Source organism: Zeus faber (genome assembly GCF_960531495.2).
Source record: "Zeus faber genome assembly, chromosome: 12".
NCBI classification, from domain to species: Eukaryota; Metazoa; Chordata; class Actinopteri; order Zeiformes; family Zeidae; genus Zeus; species Zeus faber.
In genome coordinates, this window is record NC_137196.1 from 25,835,500 (window position 1) to 25,851,094 (window position 15,595).

General features: G+C 45.3%; 1 protein-coding gene across 1 annotated transcript; it reads right to left on the reverse strand.

The window, feature by feature from the left end:
* Positions 1-4,104: 4,104 nt before the first annotated feature.
* On the reverse strand, positions 4,105-12,196 carry ankrd33bb (ankyrin repeat domain 33Bb; the record flags this gene model as incomplete). Its single annotated transcript, XM_080010486.1, has 5 exons — positions 4,105-4,761; positions 5,262-5,425; positions 5,554-5,694; positions 7,995-8,124; positions 11,789-12,196. 5 exons carry the CDS (start codon positions 12,194-12,196, stop codon positions 4,105-4,107), a joined length of 1,500 nt encoding a protein of 499 aa, XP_079866612.1.
* Positions 12,197-15,595: the final 3,399 nt, after the last annotated feature.

The following is a 15,595-nucleotide window of genomic DNA, read 5'->3' on the forward strand; positions in this document are numbered from 1 at the left end:
ATAGCAGAATTTTAACCAGAGCGCCTATCCGGCTCGGGCTCTGGGGGGGGGGGGGGGGGGTAAATGTAATCTGCAAAGTTACGGTGCTGTTTCACTGCCCTACTAATAAGTTATCCCAGCCTGCGGCGCTGAGCAGCAGACGGCGTCACAGCGGCTGCAGACCGGTTTGGGGGAGGGCGGGGGGCACCCGGCGAAGCCTTTTCTACGTCTTAGTAGCTCTTGTCGTTAGAAGCCGCTTCGGGACTTCGAGCCGGGGTTTGTCGAAGGAAACGCCTTTCCACATTTACACCAAAAAAAAAAAAAAAAGCAAACAAACAAAAAGGTTTTGTTCCACAAGCCCTGACTTAGCCTGAACTGTGCTCATCGTGCGTAATAAACCGTGCCAAACGGGGGTCACCTCCTTTAAGCCGAACAGAGATGGAGCGGTGGGTGGGTGGGTGGGTGGGTTGGCGGGGTGGGGGGGAAGCGAGGGAGGTTCATTTGAAGCTTCCCATTCCAACAGAACATCAGTGGTTCCAATGATGCCAGTTTGTAAATGCTTTGTGTTTTCTAAAAAAAAAAAAAAAAAAAAAAAAGAAAAGAAAAAGGAAAATCTGTGTTTTACTGTTTTACGGCACCGGAGCTCGAAGACAAAAAAAAAAACAACAAAAACAAAAAAACAACAAATAAATAAACAAAAATGACATGGAGGGGCGGTGATAAGGCGGAGCCTGGCTTTCTCCACAGTTGTATAAAATTAGATGATTTCTGTGTTGTAAAATATTCAATGTTTGAAGTACAAGGAATTACTTTTTTTTTTTCTTCAGAGATGGGTGGCAATTCTGAGTTCATGGTAGACAAAGCTGTTAATAGAGTATGGATATATATTATATAAATATAAATATATACTTTTTATGTGCAGATGTGGATGTCACTTATAGCAGCAACATTATGGGGGAAAAAAAAATAAACTAAATCTAGGTTTTTGTTCACATTTTACCTTTCCAGTCGGTCTACACACTAAAATGTTGACTTTGTGTAGTAATGTTGTTGCTATGTGAGTAGGGCAGACCAGGGTCCAGTCGTCCAGGTCATCACCGACTCCTGATCAGGTGGAAAAGGAAAAGGGTGCTCCATCAGTGATGGATATTTTCCCCTTTTGTGTGTCCTAAGTGTGCACAGAACGTTGTTTTTTTCCCCTCACCGCACCACGCCTCGAAAGAATTGTTCTCAACATGCCCTTTGACAAACGCTTCTCCGATGTCACCCCAAATCCCGCGCCACGCCTTGGTCCGGGGTAAAGCTAAGACCGCGTGGGAGACGGATGAGAGAAGGGTTCCATTTGTTAGAAAGCATGAGAGAAGGGACCCTGGTCCTCCCTACCTGCAGCTGTTTAGAAGTCTTAGAGGTCATCTTCCGATGCTTGAAATACAAATTATGATTGCAATTCTCTGCGCACACACACACGCACACACACACACACACACACACACACACACACACACACGCACACGCACACGCACACAACTGGATGAGAAACAGACATATCTTACTTGTTAGTGAGCATCTGGAAACTGACGGCGTAACGTATGTCCTCGTGATCCGTCAGTAGAGAAATCGGACTTACAAGACTTGTTTGGAGATATAACGGTAACATTTTCATTTTGTTGCTAGACAAAAAAATTATAATAATAATGTGTTTTAAAGAGAAAATTGTTACATCTTTTTATTGCCTCAAACAGATTGCAACTGCTCCAAAAAAATATAAAACGGACCATCAAAGAGTATCTGGTCACGGGAGTTGTTTGTTCTGGTTTTTTTTCCGACGACGGTTTATGGGATGTTTTCCGGTTCTTCGACCGGCCCTGGACGCCGACTGGAGGAATTTCGACTGGAGAGTTCAGGATGTCGGGCTCACCTGCATATCCTCTGTCCACTCAACATCAACATCTCACGAGTCCAGAGAAGTGAACAAAATGTGAAAATGTCCGGAGATGGAAGTGTTAGGGAACGTCATTTCTAATGCAGGAGCCGAGGAAAACGTTCTCTGAGCTACAGAGCTGGAATACTCTATTGTACCATTTAAAATTTTAATGCATTGCCACTCATTAGATAATCCATCGTTATGAACCCTTTTGCGCTGTGTGTGCGTGTGCATGTTACAGTCCCCAGGGCACATGAATGAATGCATGTGCACGTGCACAAGTATGTTATTAATAGTGATGCGTGGAGGAATTCATCTCTGTGCTTTTGAAACACGTATCAGCGCCATCTGTCGGTCAAAGAGAGAACCGCCGCACAGGTCAAAGCAACGGCCATTTTAGCCTCTGGGCCTCCGGTGCACAGGGCCAAGTGGGTCAGAGCGCGTCCATTTTCAATTCAGCATTTATTAAAACGGTTTTAGTTTGTAAGAAGGCACGGAAACTATACCTGCAATGAGGAGGGAACGGACCCCTGTCACAGGGAGTCGTTCCTGGTCTCCTGGTCCTGTGGGTGGTACAGGGGAAATCCTGAATGGGTCACATTGAGTCATCGCGGGTCGTCAATTTTTTCTCTCAACATTTGCGAAAAAGCGAAACCTTTGACCTCTCACTGCCCACCCCGTATGCACTGTGCAACACACAGGTCTACTTAAATGTTCAGTCCGAGCAACCTGGGGGATTGACGGGTTTGATTACGCTCATTCAGCTCACGGCTCAAAGAGAGATGTCGTGGTGTGGCAGTACCTCTTTAACTCTCAAGTCTGACCAACGTGCACCGGACCAACCTGTTTGAGTGAAGAACCACGAACCACACGGCAGAAGCAGATACACAGTACACGGCCTTTATTCCTTCCATGAACACGGACATATCCCATTTTCTCCTTTCTTCTCCACCTCTGAACCCAAAATAGTCTTTATGTATGTTACATGCATAAATCAAATGTGAGTAAATACTCGTAGAAGGGGGAAGTTATAGAAAGTAAATGCACCAGAAAGTGTATAAAAAAAATATATATATAGTTCTGTATCAAAATTCAGGTAACGAATTTCCCACAGACGGCGCGGATCCAATGTCAGTGTCAGCGAGGCCGTTTCAGGTGGGTTCCATCCGTTCAAAACTGATTTAATTTGGGTTGTAGATTGCATTACGTTGACACAACATTTGAATCTTAAACACAATAGAAAAAGACCTATTGGATTGGCTGCGGAGCGGGAAAGAAAAACAAGCACGGGCGTTCATTATGCAGTGTTAAAATACGACATGGGTTTGTCGCCAAGCCATTTCTGCCAGCTAAATGGAGTTCGAAACGTTCAGCATTTTCTAGCGGCGACGTACTGTAGCGTTGGCCGTCTTACCACGCTGCGCAGAAGATTTAATATTGAACCCATCCCAAAAGGTTTTACCAGCATTAAAGAATTTGGGGGCAAACGGGACGGCGATGGGACGGCTGCGGGGACGAATTTGCCTTCTACGCAGAGGTGTCCTTGAGCAAGACACTGAACTGCTCTCGATGAGCTGGAGTGCGCCTCGCACGGCGGCCGCTGTCATCGACGTATCAACGCGTGCGTGAACGGGTGAATGGGAGGCGTGTTCTGTAAGGCGCTTTGAGTGGTTGGAAGACTAGAAAAGCGCTGTGTATATGCAGTGCATTTACCATTTACCATCGTGGGGAGCGGCTCAAGTTCTCCAGAAAAAAAAAGTCAGAAATCTGTATTGTTAACCCTTTCCGTCTCGGCGGCCTCTTTTCAGTGGTAAAAAGGTACAGCGCTGTCTCCTCTCCGCCTGACCTTGGATCCTTTCCGTCACCGTAACCAGTTACCGGCGAATCCCTCAGACGGTATGGAGTCTCGAGCTCGTCTCGATTTTCCTTCGGTGAATGGCCCCGTCGGCTCTCCAACTTCCTTCACTTTTACTCCACCTCCAAACTCACCGCCAGCTTTTTTTCTTCGTAGGCTCTTCTTCCCGAACGCCCTCATCCCTCTTGTCGGCATTTGCCTGTCCGTTTACACCCCTCTTGTCACGTTCCCCTTTCCCTTGTTTTTTGTTTGTTTGTTTGTTTTGTTTTTTCCCGTGTTCCTTCATCCTCCTCCTCCACGTTCCACTCCAGGAAGTGGCCTCCACCCGTCATTCCCTCCATGCTTCTCACCTCCTCTTTGTCAGAGAGAGCAGCTTCTGCCGTTCCTCCTCCTGCCTCCTCTCCTTCTGCACCTTGTAGTCCCACTTCGGGGGCTGGAGGTGGTTCTGGTTGTGGCTCCGCCTGCGGACCTTCTCTGGGATGTAATTGGGGGGGGGGGCCTTGCAGAGCCTGACCTTGGGCACCACGAGGCCCGGCCGCACGCTGCTCCTCCTCATCATGTGGAGAGGCAGCAGGCTCGCCCGCCTCATGGCCCCCGTGGAGGCGGCCGCCACCTCCCTGAGCAGCTGAGGCTGCAGGCTGGCCCGGCGGTCCTTCGCCTTGGGGATCAGGAGGACCCTCGAGTTCTGGAAGAGCCTCTTGTAGTTGTTGAGCCTCTCGGGGCCGAGCCGCCGCAGCTGCTCCACCCGCTGCCGCCGCAGGATCTCCTGCACGGCGTAGCGCCGCTTGCCGATACGGGGCGGGCTGCCGGGGGACACGGTGTGGCACGCCGTGGCGATGAGCGGACTAGAGAGGCTGGTGGTGACCCGGACCATGTGTTCCAGGACCCCGTCGTCCACGGGGTTTACCTTACTGCTGAGGTAGAAGGTGAAGGGGCAACAGCGGAAGAGGTTGGCGAAACTTCTCCAGCAAGACTTGGGTTTGCGGGACTGGGCCACCAGCTCCTGTAGAACAACCATGAGCAGAGCAACAGTCAGGACGAGTAGTGGTGGGGGAGGTGGTGGTAGGTAGTGGGGAACAAGTCAACACAGGGTCAGGTTTTTGTGGCATATTACACTTTGCATTTATGTGTTTGTATTCAGGAAAATGACCAACTGATATGAAATTCATCAACAAGACATTTTCTTTTAATATTATAACTTTTTGAAGTTTTACCAAAAATATAAATATATATTAATATAATAACAGGTTGTTTTTTTTACAGAGCATAAAGATGTGTAGTATTTGTTATCCGTCATAACGGTGAAAAGAAAATTGTAGAGCAGTCTGAACGCAGTTAAATGTGACACTCTACAGAGATCGTCGAAAGACTCTGTAAAGAGTCTTTCAGCTCCAGTGACGCTGCAAGGTGTCACGTTTGACGCCGTCCAAGCCTCACGGGGAGCACTACTGAAATCACGGTAAGATCCGCACGACGCCCTCACTGTGACGCACGTGCGTCTACCTCTAGCATGGGCCATTCCAAGCAGTAGGCGTTGCAGAACTGCTCGGCGCACGGCTGGGCGGCCAGCCGCTCCATCAGGTCGGCCGTGTCATAGCGGCCGGTGAAGCGAGCCCACTCTTTGGGTGTCATCTTCCGACCATAGTCCCGCGCCTCCACCTCCCCTCCTGGAAGGTGATAGTGATGGCAGTAATTGTTTCACGCTCGCGGAGTGCACGCAGGTCCACAGCGCTGTTCACACGTGAAGAGGCGTTTTTTCATTCTGTCCACTGGCTGGGGAGGTAGAAATTTTTACCTGCCAACATAATGGACCTGACGCAGTCCGCCCGTCCTTGCATCGCAGCCTTCATCAGGGCTGTAAAGCCGTGACAGTTCCTCCTCTCTATGTCCAGCCCCGGGAAGTAGTTTAGCAAGTAGTTAGAGATCATGAGGTGCCCTGCCGACGAGAGGAAAAACATTGCCGACGGCTTTAATCCAGTCCAGTGCGTCCTAAATGATGGCTGTAATAACCCTGCCAAAAAAGATCCCTCTCCCTTATCGCATTGATCGCAGAACTAAAGGGAACTTTCTTCTCGGGTCTAAATCTGAAACGGAACTATAAACAGGAAGTGGTGGTATCCCATCAAACAACGCAATGTTTTCCACGTATTTTTCTTTAAAGGTTCCAGATCACAATCTGTTCCTAAATCAACTGTGTGATCTGATCCGATCCCAATCCCTTTTTTTTTCTCGCCTCAGAGCATCTGTACATTCCTCACTTTTTTAGAATCCGACCGTCTAAAAGCCTTCTCCAACTTGAGGAATCTTTTATCAGAGGCGGCGCAATAGAAAGAGGCCTATTACCAGGGTGGAGAAAGCCCTCCAGAACTTTTGCTCCACCACAAATCTTTGCTTTCCGAACCAGGAAATTCCACCTCTGTCCCGTGGATCTGTTATTCTGCACAAACCAGAGACACGGCTAACGAGCTGAATGAGTGAACTCAATGAGTCCGAACAGGGTCGTCCGCCATTGCCGATGAGCCCTTTTGGGTTCCTCCCTCTTGAGTTTAACGCCTCGCTCCGTGTTGACTTATTCTCTCATTTACGTGTCCCCCCCCGTCCCCTCACCCCGACGTGTTGCAGAGAACTTTGTCATGAAAAGGGGGATCGATAGTCCCCTTAATGAAGCAGAAAATGAAGAGCAGTCTGCAGCCAGCAGCTATTCATCACAGGCTCCAGCGAGGGCCATTCGTCATGGTTAGAAGATGAGGAGGGGGGCCAGGCAAGGGCTCTGATTCGTGCGACTGCTTTGCCCTGAAATTCCTAATGATGGTATATTCTAACGTGGCCAAAAAAAAAAAAAAAAGAAATGACTACCTTGTACACAATGGCCCTCATAATGTGCTCTGTGCTTTCATTTCGGCCCATTTAATAGCTCCCAAACTCAGTTCACTGAAATAAAGTTTCATCTGGTGTTAAGTATTATGGGCACTTGTGCACCCAAATCGCCCCAAACAGATTGTGAAGAATGCGGATGGAAAACGACTCACTGGGCAGCACAATGAAGTGGAGAATGTAATTATAGTACTTTTTAATAATGGTAATTTGAGCGGGTCCATTATTTATTTTTTTTTGATGATGTTGCTTCTCGAAGGTACAAACGATTGCAGCACGGATCCCATCTGCTTCCATTAATGTTTAAACAGATGGACTTTTTCTGAGGCTTCTATGTTTCTTTGTTGTTTTGGATGGTTCCTGTGTTTGGCAATGCATCTTTTGTCCGACGGAAAAAACACAACAAAAGCTGGGATAAAGCAGTGCCGCAAAGCACTCTCCTTCCATTGTTGTTTATCGGCAATCTCTTTTTCAGCGGCCACCATAATACCATACTGTGATATCATCAAAAGCGATCGATATCAATACCGTGGCTATGACAAAAAGCACAAAGGATGATTAAGTTGTTTTTGCAAATGTTTAAAACACACACCCAGAATCCAAATCGTGCTAGAAAACATGCAAGAGTAAGGCTTGTATGCACCATGTATGTTCACTCCATCCTCGTCAAGGAATCCCTTTGTTTGAAGGGTGCAACCAGGAGAGCCACGAAGGGCATTTCCATACTGGGTGGTGTTTTTAGGAGGTACAATATTTGTACGTTCAGACCCGTTTTTTTTTTTTGTTTTGTTTTGTTCTTTTTAAATCGTAATCATATAATTTGGATTGTAATTATTTTTGTGCTTGTCCCCCACTGCTGTCATGACTTCTAATTTCTCCCTGCCGATTAATGAAGTGATATCCTGCGTGCAACTATATTTAAAGTAAAGTCGCTCGGCCTTCAAGGTTATGGAAGGGTATTCCACTATGTTATGGTATGGTGCAGTATGTTATCGTATATGCGTTTGAACTAGTCACAAATATTCTGAGAATCTCTTTATTGTCTTCGAGGGAGCAATTTAAGTGTTCCTACGGGTGTAACATGGACTAAGTTATGGGTTATAAAAGATCAGCGCCAGAAAATTAACCCGACCCTGACCCTTGACCCTTATTCATGGTTGATTTACACATATTTCCCCAAGTCAATCATAATGAATATATCATTTCAACCGTTCAATATAGCCCTTTTCATTACTCTACAAGGAGCCCGTTAACCTACATGTAAGCGCAAGCAAAAAAATCTTTGCCAATAAGAATTAGTTATCCTTTTGTAAAAAAAATAAAAGATAAATAAAAAGACGAAAGAAAGAAAATGCTGTTTACCTGCTTGTGCTGCTGTAATAAGTGCGGTGTTGCCCTCGTTGTCCTGCCAGTTGACATTGAGGTGGGGGCACTGAGAGAGAGCGATGACCACATCCACGTATCCTTGGTAACACGCCACAATCAGCCCAGACTGGAAGCGCAATGGCAAAGGTGTTGGAGTAGGTATCATTTCCGACTATTTATTCCCAGTACCCAATTGTTGAACTCGCCCTTCTACACCCAGCAGCCGATTACGTCACAGGGATTCACAAGCAGACCATGGTGACGTTGGTCCCCGGTGAAATAAATAACGTTTCTATGGCGGTTTTTGAAGATATGATATTTTAACCACATTTGGAGCTTCAATATGTTGGAGCTTCGTATGTTAAAACAGTCGTATGTCGAAGCAATTTTTCCCATATAAATGATGAAATCATGAAGGGTGAAAATAAACAAAATACACAGCACAAACACAGTAAATATGAAAAAAATATATCGATAAGCCACGAACTACGTGCACACACGATGTAGGTCGCCTGCTGACTGACTGCTGACTGGCCCCCGACGCCCCAACTGCGAATTTCCATTGTCAATCTTAGAGCAGTCAGTCGGAAGTCGATACAAATTTTCGCGACTATCACTGCTCGTATCTCGGCTTAGTCGTAAGTAGATGCAGTCGTAAGTCGAGGTAACACTGTATAAAATATTTCAAGCATACTGGGATAACTAGGCCCCTTATCAATTCACTATCCAGTATCGCCACTCCTACAACTCTTCTTATACTATGCTTAATATTTTAGACTGAGGTGGTCTTCAGCTAGTTTGTACCAGTACCAAAAAACTATCTACACTATTAAACAAATTACACCTTCACCTATTCATTGGTTTATGCCTATACATGGTCATGTACAGACAAATGTAATCAAATAGGCCTTTAGAAGTTCATATGAATGCATTTGTCAAGCATATAGTAATAAGAACTAGACTGCCTTGCCTGCAGTCCTCCTGGCTGTTGAGCAGTTCAGTGCAGCTAAAGATTCAATTGACCTAATAGAGTCTTCGCAGGGATTAGACGGCCTGAGAGTGCAGTTTATGGCCTAGTTAAGGTCGTGAGACAATGACATTGAAAGAAAGCCCCGTGGCCTAATGTAATGTTGTAGGGTTTGATAACAGGAGCAAGCTGTGGCAAGCAAGTGATAAAAATGCAAATCGCAAGTGGATTTATTTCTCGAAGCCTGAATGATAATAAAGCTCACGATATGAATAACGTTCTGAATAAAGCTCAGAAAACGAAAAAACTAGACTGCAATGCGTTGGTGTTAATAGAATTGGACGGATAAATTCAATGAAATGCATTGAAGTAATGACCTCGGCATTGGAATACGGTGGTGAATAAGTGTAATCTCCATCATGGATAAACAAGGAACACAGCAATGCATTTCATAATAGATTGCCCTTGTGTTTTTTAATTTATTTTGTTTAAATTTGATTTATAGTTTGTTTTTATGAGTAAACATGAACTTGTGGAATGCCATGACAGTGATGCATGAAGGTCTATTGAAATGAATTCTTTGGAATTCATTGCCTGAAAAGTTTAGGTCATTCTTTTTTTGGCGTGATAAAATCTAGAAACTCGATCATCAAAATGTCCAATCTTCTCCTTTTATAGGAAAAAAAAAAAAGAAAAAGGAGAGGAGAGCTCCCTGTCGCTCTCTTGAAAACTGTCAGTGTACAGCTTGATTACCTATTTGACAAGTATGTCTGTTACATAACCATCTCAAAGTCAACCCACAATATTCTGACGTCGGCCACCAACTAAAGCAACCGTAAGCCTACAATTCCCTTTCAAAATAACAGTGTTTCTAACTGTCGGGCAGCCATCAGGTATATTCAAATCCGATTTTTGGCACGGTATACTTACTTGGATTTTTGGTATACTTTCAATATAGTCTAATAGCTTTTCCACTGGGTCTTTTATTGAATGTTTCCCTTGTGTTTTCCTGACACTTAAATGCCTGGTGATGGCAAGTGGTATAATTTGCCTGAGCGTTCCACAAGCATTTTTGCCTGACATTCAAATTCCCTGCACAACAGACACTTGAAACTTATTATTTCTGAGATTGGTTAATCAGTATTCTATCACAGCAACCTATGAAATGACATCACTACATGATTAAATCCCACCTGTTCTAATCTGAGCCACCCCCTCTATTAAAAGTATGCAAAATATATATTTTTTTCCACATACTGTATTTATTAGCGGCCTTTGGTCTCATTTGTTAGAGTGCAAGGTTTTCAGGGCATACAACAAAGAACATAATGGATAGGCATTGATTTTGTTTAAATGTATGGTGGGGGGCAGGGGTGGGCTCAGTCCACGCAAACGTGCGTCTTGCCCACCCAATCAAATTCAGAAGCGATCTCCGCTCCGCTGCACGATCAGAGGTCGCTGCATGTCCCTGTTTCTCCAAATGAAACAAATAAAAACCGTGTGTTATTACTGGAGATTAATTGATTTTCTTCCATTTCCTAATTGAATGTGAATAAGAAAAAACGTGTGAATAAGCCGACAATCAGTATCTCTTACTGCCCCCCCAATCAAAGCAGTCTAGAACCAGCCTGCTATTGGGAAAACTCCCAATGGCTCAAATCGTTCGCGGCCTTGCGACCCCCCCCGTGATTTGGTGACCTACGGTGGCCGTCTGGCTCCCCAGGTTGGGAATCCCTGCTCTACCCAGTGTGTCGGGGTAGATTAGCCTGGGAACTAGACCAATCCACAGCTCAAGTTTCATTTGCTCTGCAGAATACGTCTAGCCACCCTCCCATTCAAACAGATTTCCACCGGACTTTGCCAGGGTCAGGCCAGTCACAGGCCTTTATCAAATATGGGGCGGGTCTGATACGATGACGATGCAGGGGAGCGCCGTCGATGCACTTAACCAAGATGGCCGCCGCTGACCAGTCTGTTAAATCCTCTCTCGCGACAGTATTTAACCAACTGGACGGTTTATTTTCTCTAAAAAGCTTTTGTTGATAAGAACGATGTGTTTGCCGTGCTTCCCACAGGATTTGGTAAAAGTTAAATTTACCAACTCACTCGCTCAGCAACTATGTCACATCGTTCCGTCGCTCTGATTGGTTGTAGGTCTATCCAATGCTCTGATTGGTTGTAGGTCTATCCAATGCTCTGATTTGTTGCAGGTTTATTCAATGCTCTGATTGGTTGTAGGCCTATCCAATTGCATCCAGAGACATGTTGGTCTGCGGCAGTTGGTAACGGCCTTGGTAAAGTTGAACAGAGATATTCCAGACTAATACGCATTTGCGAATCGGTCTGGCGATGCCAGGCTCGAGGTAGACGCTTTTGTGAGCCCATTAAAAGCTGAGCACTGATCCCAAGCTGCTCCTTGAAAATGTTTGTCTTTGTGCAATCCACACTCCCCATCTGTCACCAGAGGCTTAACACGTCCTGCCAGTACACCTCTAGGATTTTTGCCCCCTAAGCCCCGATTGTTAAGAAAATTACATTGTGTTGTAAAAATCAAATCAAAAAAATCGAAATACCAATTTCTGTAGGCCATTTTTAAAGCGCTTTATGCATGGATCTGTTATCAATTTGTGAGAAAATTATAACTATAATAAAAATAGATAGTACAATTTTTCTTTATTTTTCTCTCTTCTTTGATAAGGTGTTAAGATTGCAAAACGACAGAAAACGAGGCAGACAAGTCTGTAAGAGCTTCAGAGGTGATAAGTAATGCCACATAGATCAACACAAATAGCGTATATAAACACATTGCTACATAGACACCCACCCTTCTGTTCCTATCCGTCTCCATCACTTCCTCCTCCGTCACTCCTTGTCGGATCATGATCTTGACAATGACGGCGTTGTTGTTGCAGCAGGCCATGAAGAACGAGATGGGCTCGGGGCTTTCCGGACTCGGGCAGCGGAATGGGCACTGAGCGGGCAGCAAGTCATCGGGCGGGTAGAAGGAGTCCTCTGAGATGATGCTCCACGTGTCCGAGTGTTCCGGAAGGGCCTCGAAGTCCAACTCCTCAAACTCCTGGTAAACATCGTCGTCGTCATCCTCCCAATAGTTGCGCGTGTTATCCAGGCCCTCGCTGTCCTCCTCTGGACCCCCCGGCCCTGGCTGATCCCCCTCGATTTTGGTGACAGACATGATGGGCGTGCTGTGGGCCAGCAGCCGTACGGCACCCATTCCCACTCCTGCGGCCGCTCCATTCCTTTGAACCTTTAACCCTTCACCTGGGCCCTCCGTTTTGAACACCATTTAACTCTCACAACTCCACCCCACCACCACCACCACCTCCCTTGCTAGTTTCTGAATCCTCACCAAGGGAAATCCAAGCTTAGGGGGGCCTCAAGGTTCTCAAGTTCCCTGGTCCGTGGAAGCATCGGGGCGGTGACTCATTCTACACTATGAGGGAATTCAAGTGTCAGGAACACAACCTTTGACTTTTGTCCATGGGTTATCTGTTCCACACGCATGGGACTCCTGCTGCTGGGAGTGAGAACAAAATATTAAAGGACCATATATGGGTCACCAACAGCCACAAGGGCAACCTCTCCAGATCATCGCACCTGCTGCCGGTCGCCCTCCATTGTCAAACAAGTGTTCACTAGTTGCCATTGAGATGACAACGGGCAAATCCAATTTCTTGTCAAGATACTTCCAGATCCAGGCATTATCCCAAAGGTGGTTAAAACGGAGAACTAATCAGAACATGCATGAACACAGAGCAAACGTCTTCAAAGAAGATTTTCCACCTAAGACAAATAGTTCCATACCGCCTCATTCATCTCAATAAGGAGAGGGGGGTGGTCTTCCAATGCACAAAGAAATCCATGAGTTCGCACAAAGTGCCTGTATTAATGCCAAGACTGGGGGAAAACCCCTATGACGTCTCCGTAAGCCTCTGAGAAAAGAAGTCGTCCGCAACACTGCTTTGTCATCGCAGCTTGATAGAAAATCCAGGTCTAAATTCAGGCATCAAAGTGGTCCTTTTGTAAAGCGATTCAGAAGGTGCTTCTCCTTGTTCGAGGCAGTGACATTAACCAGTCAAGGTCTCTCTCTCTCCCTCTCCCTCCCCCTCCCTCTCCCTCTCTCTCTCTCCCTGCCCCTCCTTCCCTCCCTCAAGGAAAGCACCTTAAGCAGCCTTAACACTGTACACAAGATGTTGTCATTACATTAGCCATTTTGCGTGTTTATATATATATATAACTGTTAGTGGGAAAAACTCTGGCTTTGCTTGGCAGAGGAAATTTCCTTTGCGTATGACCTTAATCTTGGCCTGGCTCCCCACAGTGTTAAGGCGAGTTAAGGTTAATTGGATCCAGCAGAAATAACCCTTGGTTGTCTTACCAACAGCTAAATCTGACGTCTCTAACAGCGTCTCATTTGCACTGATCACATCAAAGTTCAAAACACAAAAAAAGATTTAACACAAATTTTGGGGGTAAATCGTTTAGTTCACATACAGTGGGGCAAAAAAGTATTTAGTCAGCCACCAATTGTGCAAGTTCTCCCACTTAAAAAGATGAGAGAGGCCTGTTTTTTTCATCATAGGTTCACCTCAACTATGAGAGACAAAATGAGGAAAAAAAAATCCAGAAATTCACATTGTCTGATTTTTAAAGAATTTATTTTCAAATTATGGTGGAAAATAAGTATTTGGTCAATAACAAAAGTTCATCTCAATACTTTGTTACATACCCTTTGTTTGCAATGACAGAGGTCAAATGTTTTCAGTAAGTCTTCACAAGGTTTTCACACACTGTTGCTGGTATTTTGGCCCATTCCTCCATGCAGATCTCCTCTAGAGCAGTGATGTTTTGGGGCTGTCGCTGGGCAACACAGACTTTCAACTCCCTCCAAATATTTTCTATGGGGTTGAGATCTGGAGACTGGCTAGGCCACTCCAGGACCTTGAAATGCTTCTTACGAAGCCACTCCTTCGTTGCCCGGGCGGTGTGTTTGGGGTCATTGTCATGCTGAAAGACCCAGCCACGTTTCATCTTCAATGCCCTTGCTGATGGAAGGAGGTTTTCACTCAAAATCTCACGATACATGGCCCCATTCATTCTTTCCTTTACACGGATCAGTCGGCCTGGTCCCTTTGCAGAAAAACAGCCCCAAAGCATGATGTTTCCACCCCCATGCTTCACAGTAGGTATGGTGTCCTTTGGATGCAACTCAGTTTTCTTTCTCCTCCAAACACGACCAGTTGGGTTTTTACCAAAAAGTTCTATTTTGGTTTCATCTGACCATATAACATTCTCCCAATCCTCTTCTGGATCATCCAAATGCTCTCTAGCAAACTTCAGACGGGCCTGGACATGTACTGGCTTAAGCAGGGGGACACGTATGGCACTGCAGGATTTGAGTCCCTGGCAGCGTAGTGTGTTACTGATGGTAGCCTTTGTTACTTTGGTCCCAGCTTTCTGCAGGTCATTTACTAGGTCCCCCCGTGTGGTTCTGGGATGTTTGCTCACCCTTCTTGTGATCATTTTGACCCCACGGGGTGAGATCTTGCGTGGAGCCCCAGATCGAGGGAGATTATCAGTGGTCTTGTATGTCTTCCATTTTCTAATAATTGCTCCCACAGTTGATTTCTTCACAACAAGCTGCTTACCTATTGCAGATTTAATCTTCCCAGCCTGGTGCAGGTCTACAATTTTGTTTCTGGTGTCCTTTGACAGCTCTTTGGTCTTGGCCATAGTGGAGTTTGGAGTGTGACTGTTTGAGGTTGTGGACAGGTGTCTTTTATACTGATAAGGAGTTCAAACAGGTTCCATTAATACAGGTAACGAGTTGAGGACAGAGGAGTCTCTTAAAGAAAAAGTAACAGGTCTGTGAAAGCCAGAAATCTTGTTTCTTTGTAGGTGACCAAATACTTATTTTACTGAGGAATTTACCAATTAATTCATTAAAAATCCTACAATGTGATTTCCTGGATTCTTTCCCCCCATTCTATCTCTCATAGTCAAAGTGTACATATGATGAAAATTACAGGCCTCTCTCATCTTTTTAAGTGGGAGAACTTGCACAATTGGTGGCTGACTAAATACTTTTTTGCCCCACTGTATATCTGGTGATTGTATCTGAAGAATGTATAGGTTTTAGTGTTCATTGTATACAAATTTTCAGATGTGTTTCTAGTATAATGTTGCGATACCATACTGTATATTGAAATGACAAATTCTTAAACTTCATAATTTAGCCAGAAGAGTAGTTGATTGCGCTGGATAAGCAAACAGCAAAGCAATGACAAGGTGAAAGCATAGTTGGGTGTGGGTTGGTTGCTGCCACTCCCGTCTTAGCCATTACCCTCAGGCATGGCAGGCTGCCCTCAGTGAGTCCAGAAGCCCTTACGCCTCCTGCTGGAAACCAAACTGTCAAGCAAGGAACTGCATGTCTCCTTTATAAACCACGACTTGACATAGATCAGCGTTTCTCAATTTGGGGTCTAGAGACCCCCCAGCAGTCCTTCAAGAGGTTCTGGGGGGTCCCCAGAGAATCCTAGCACGCAGGATTTTATTTTTTATTTTATGTTTGATTCAGTTACTATTGTGATGGTAGAATATAGTTTCCACAATC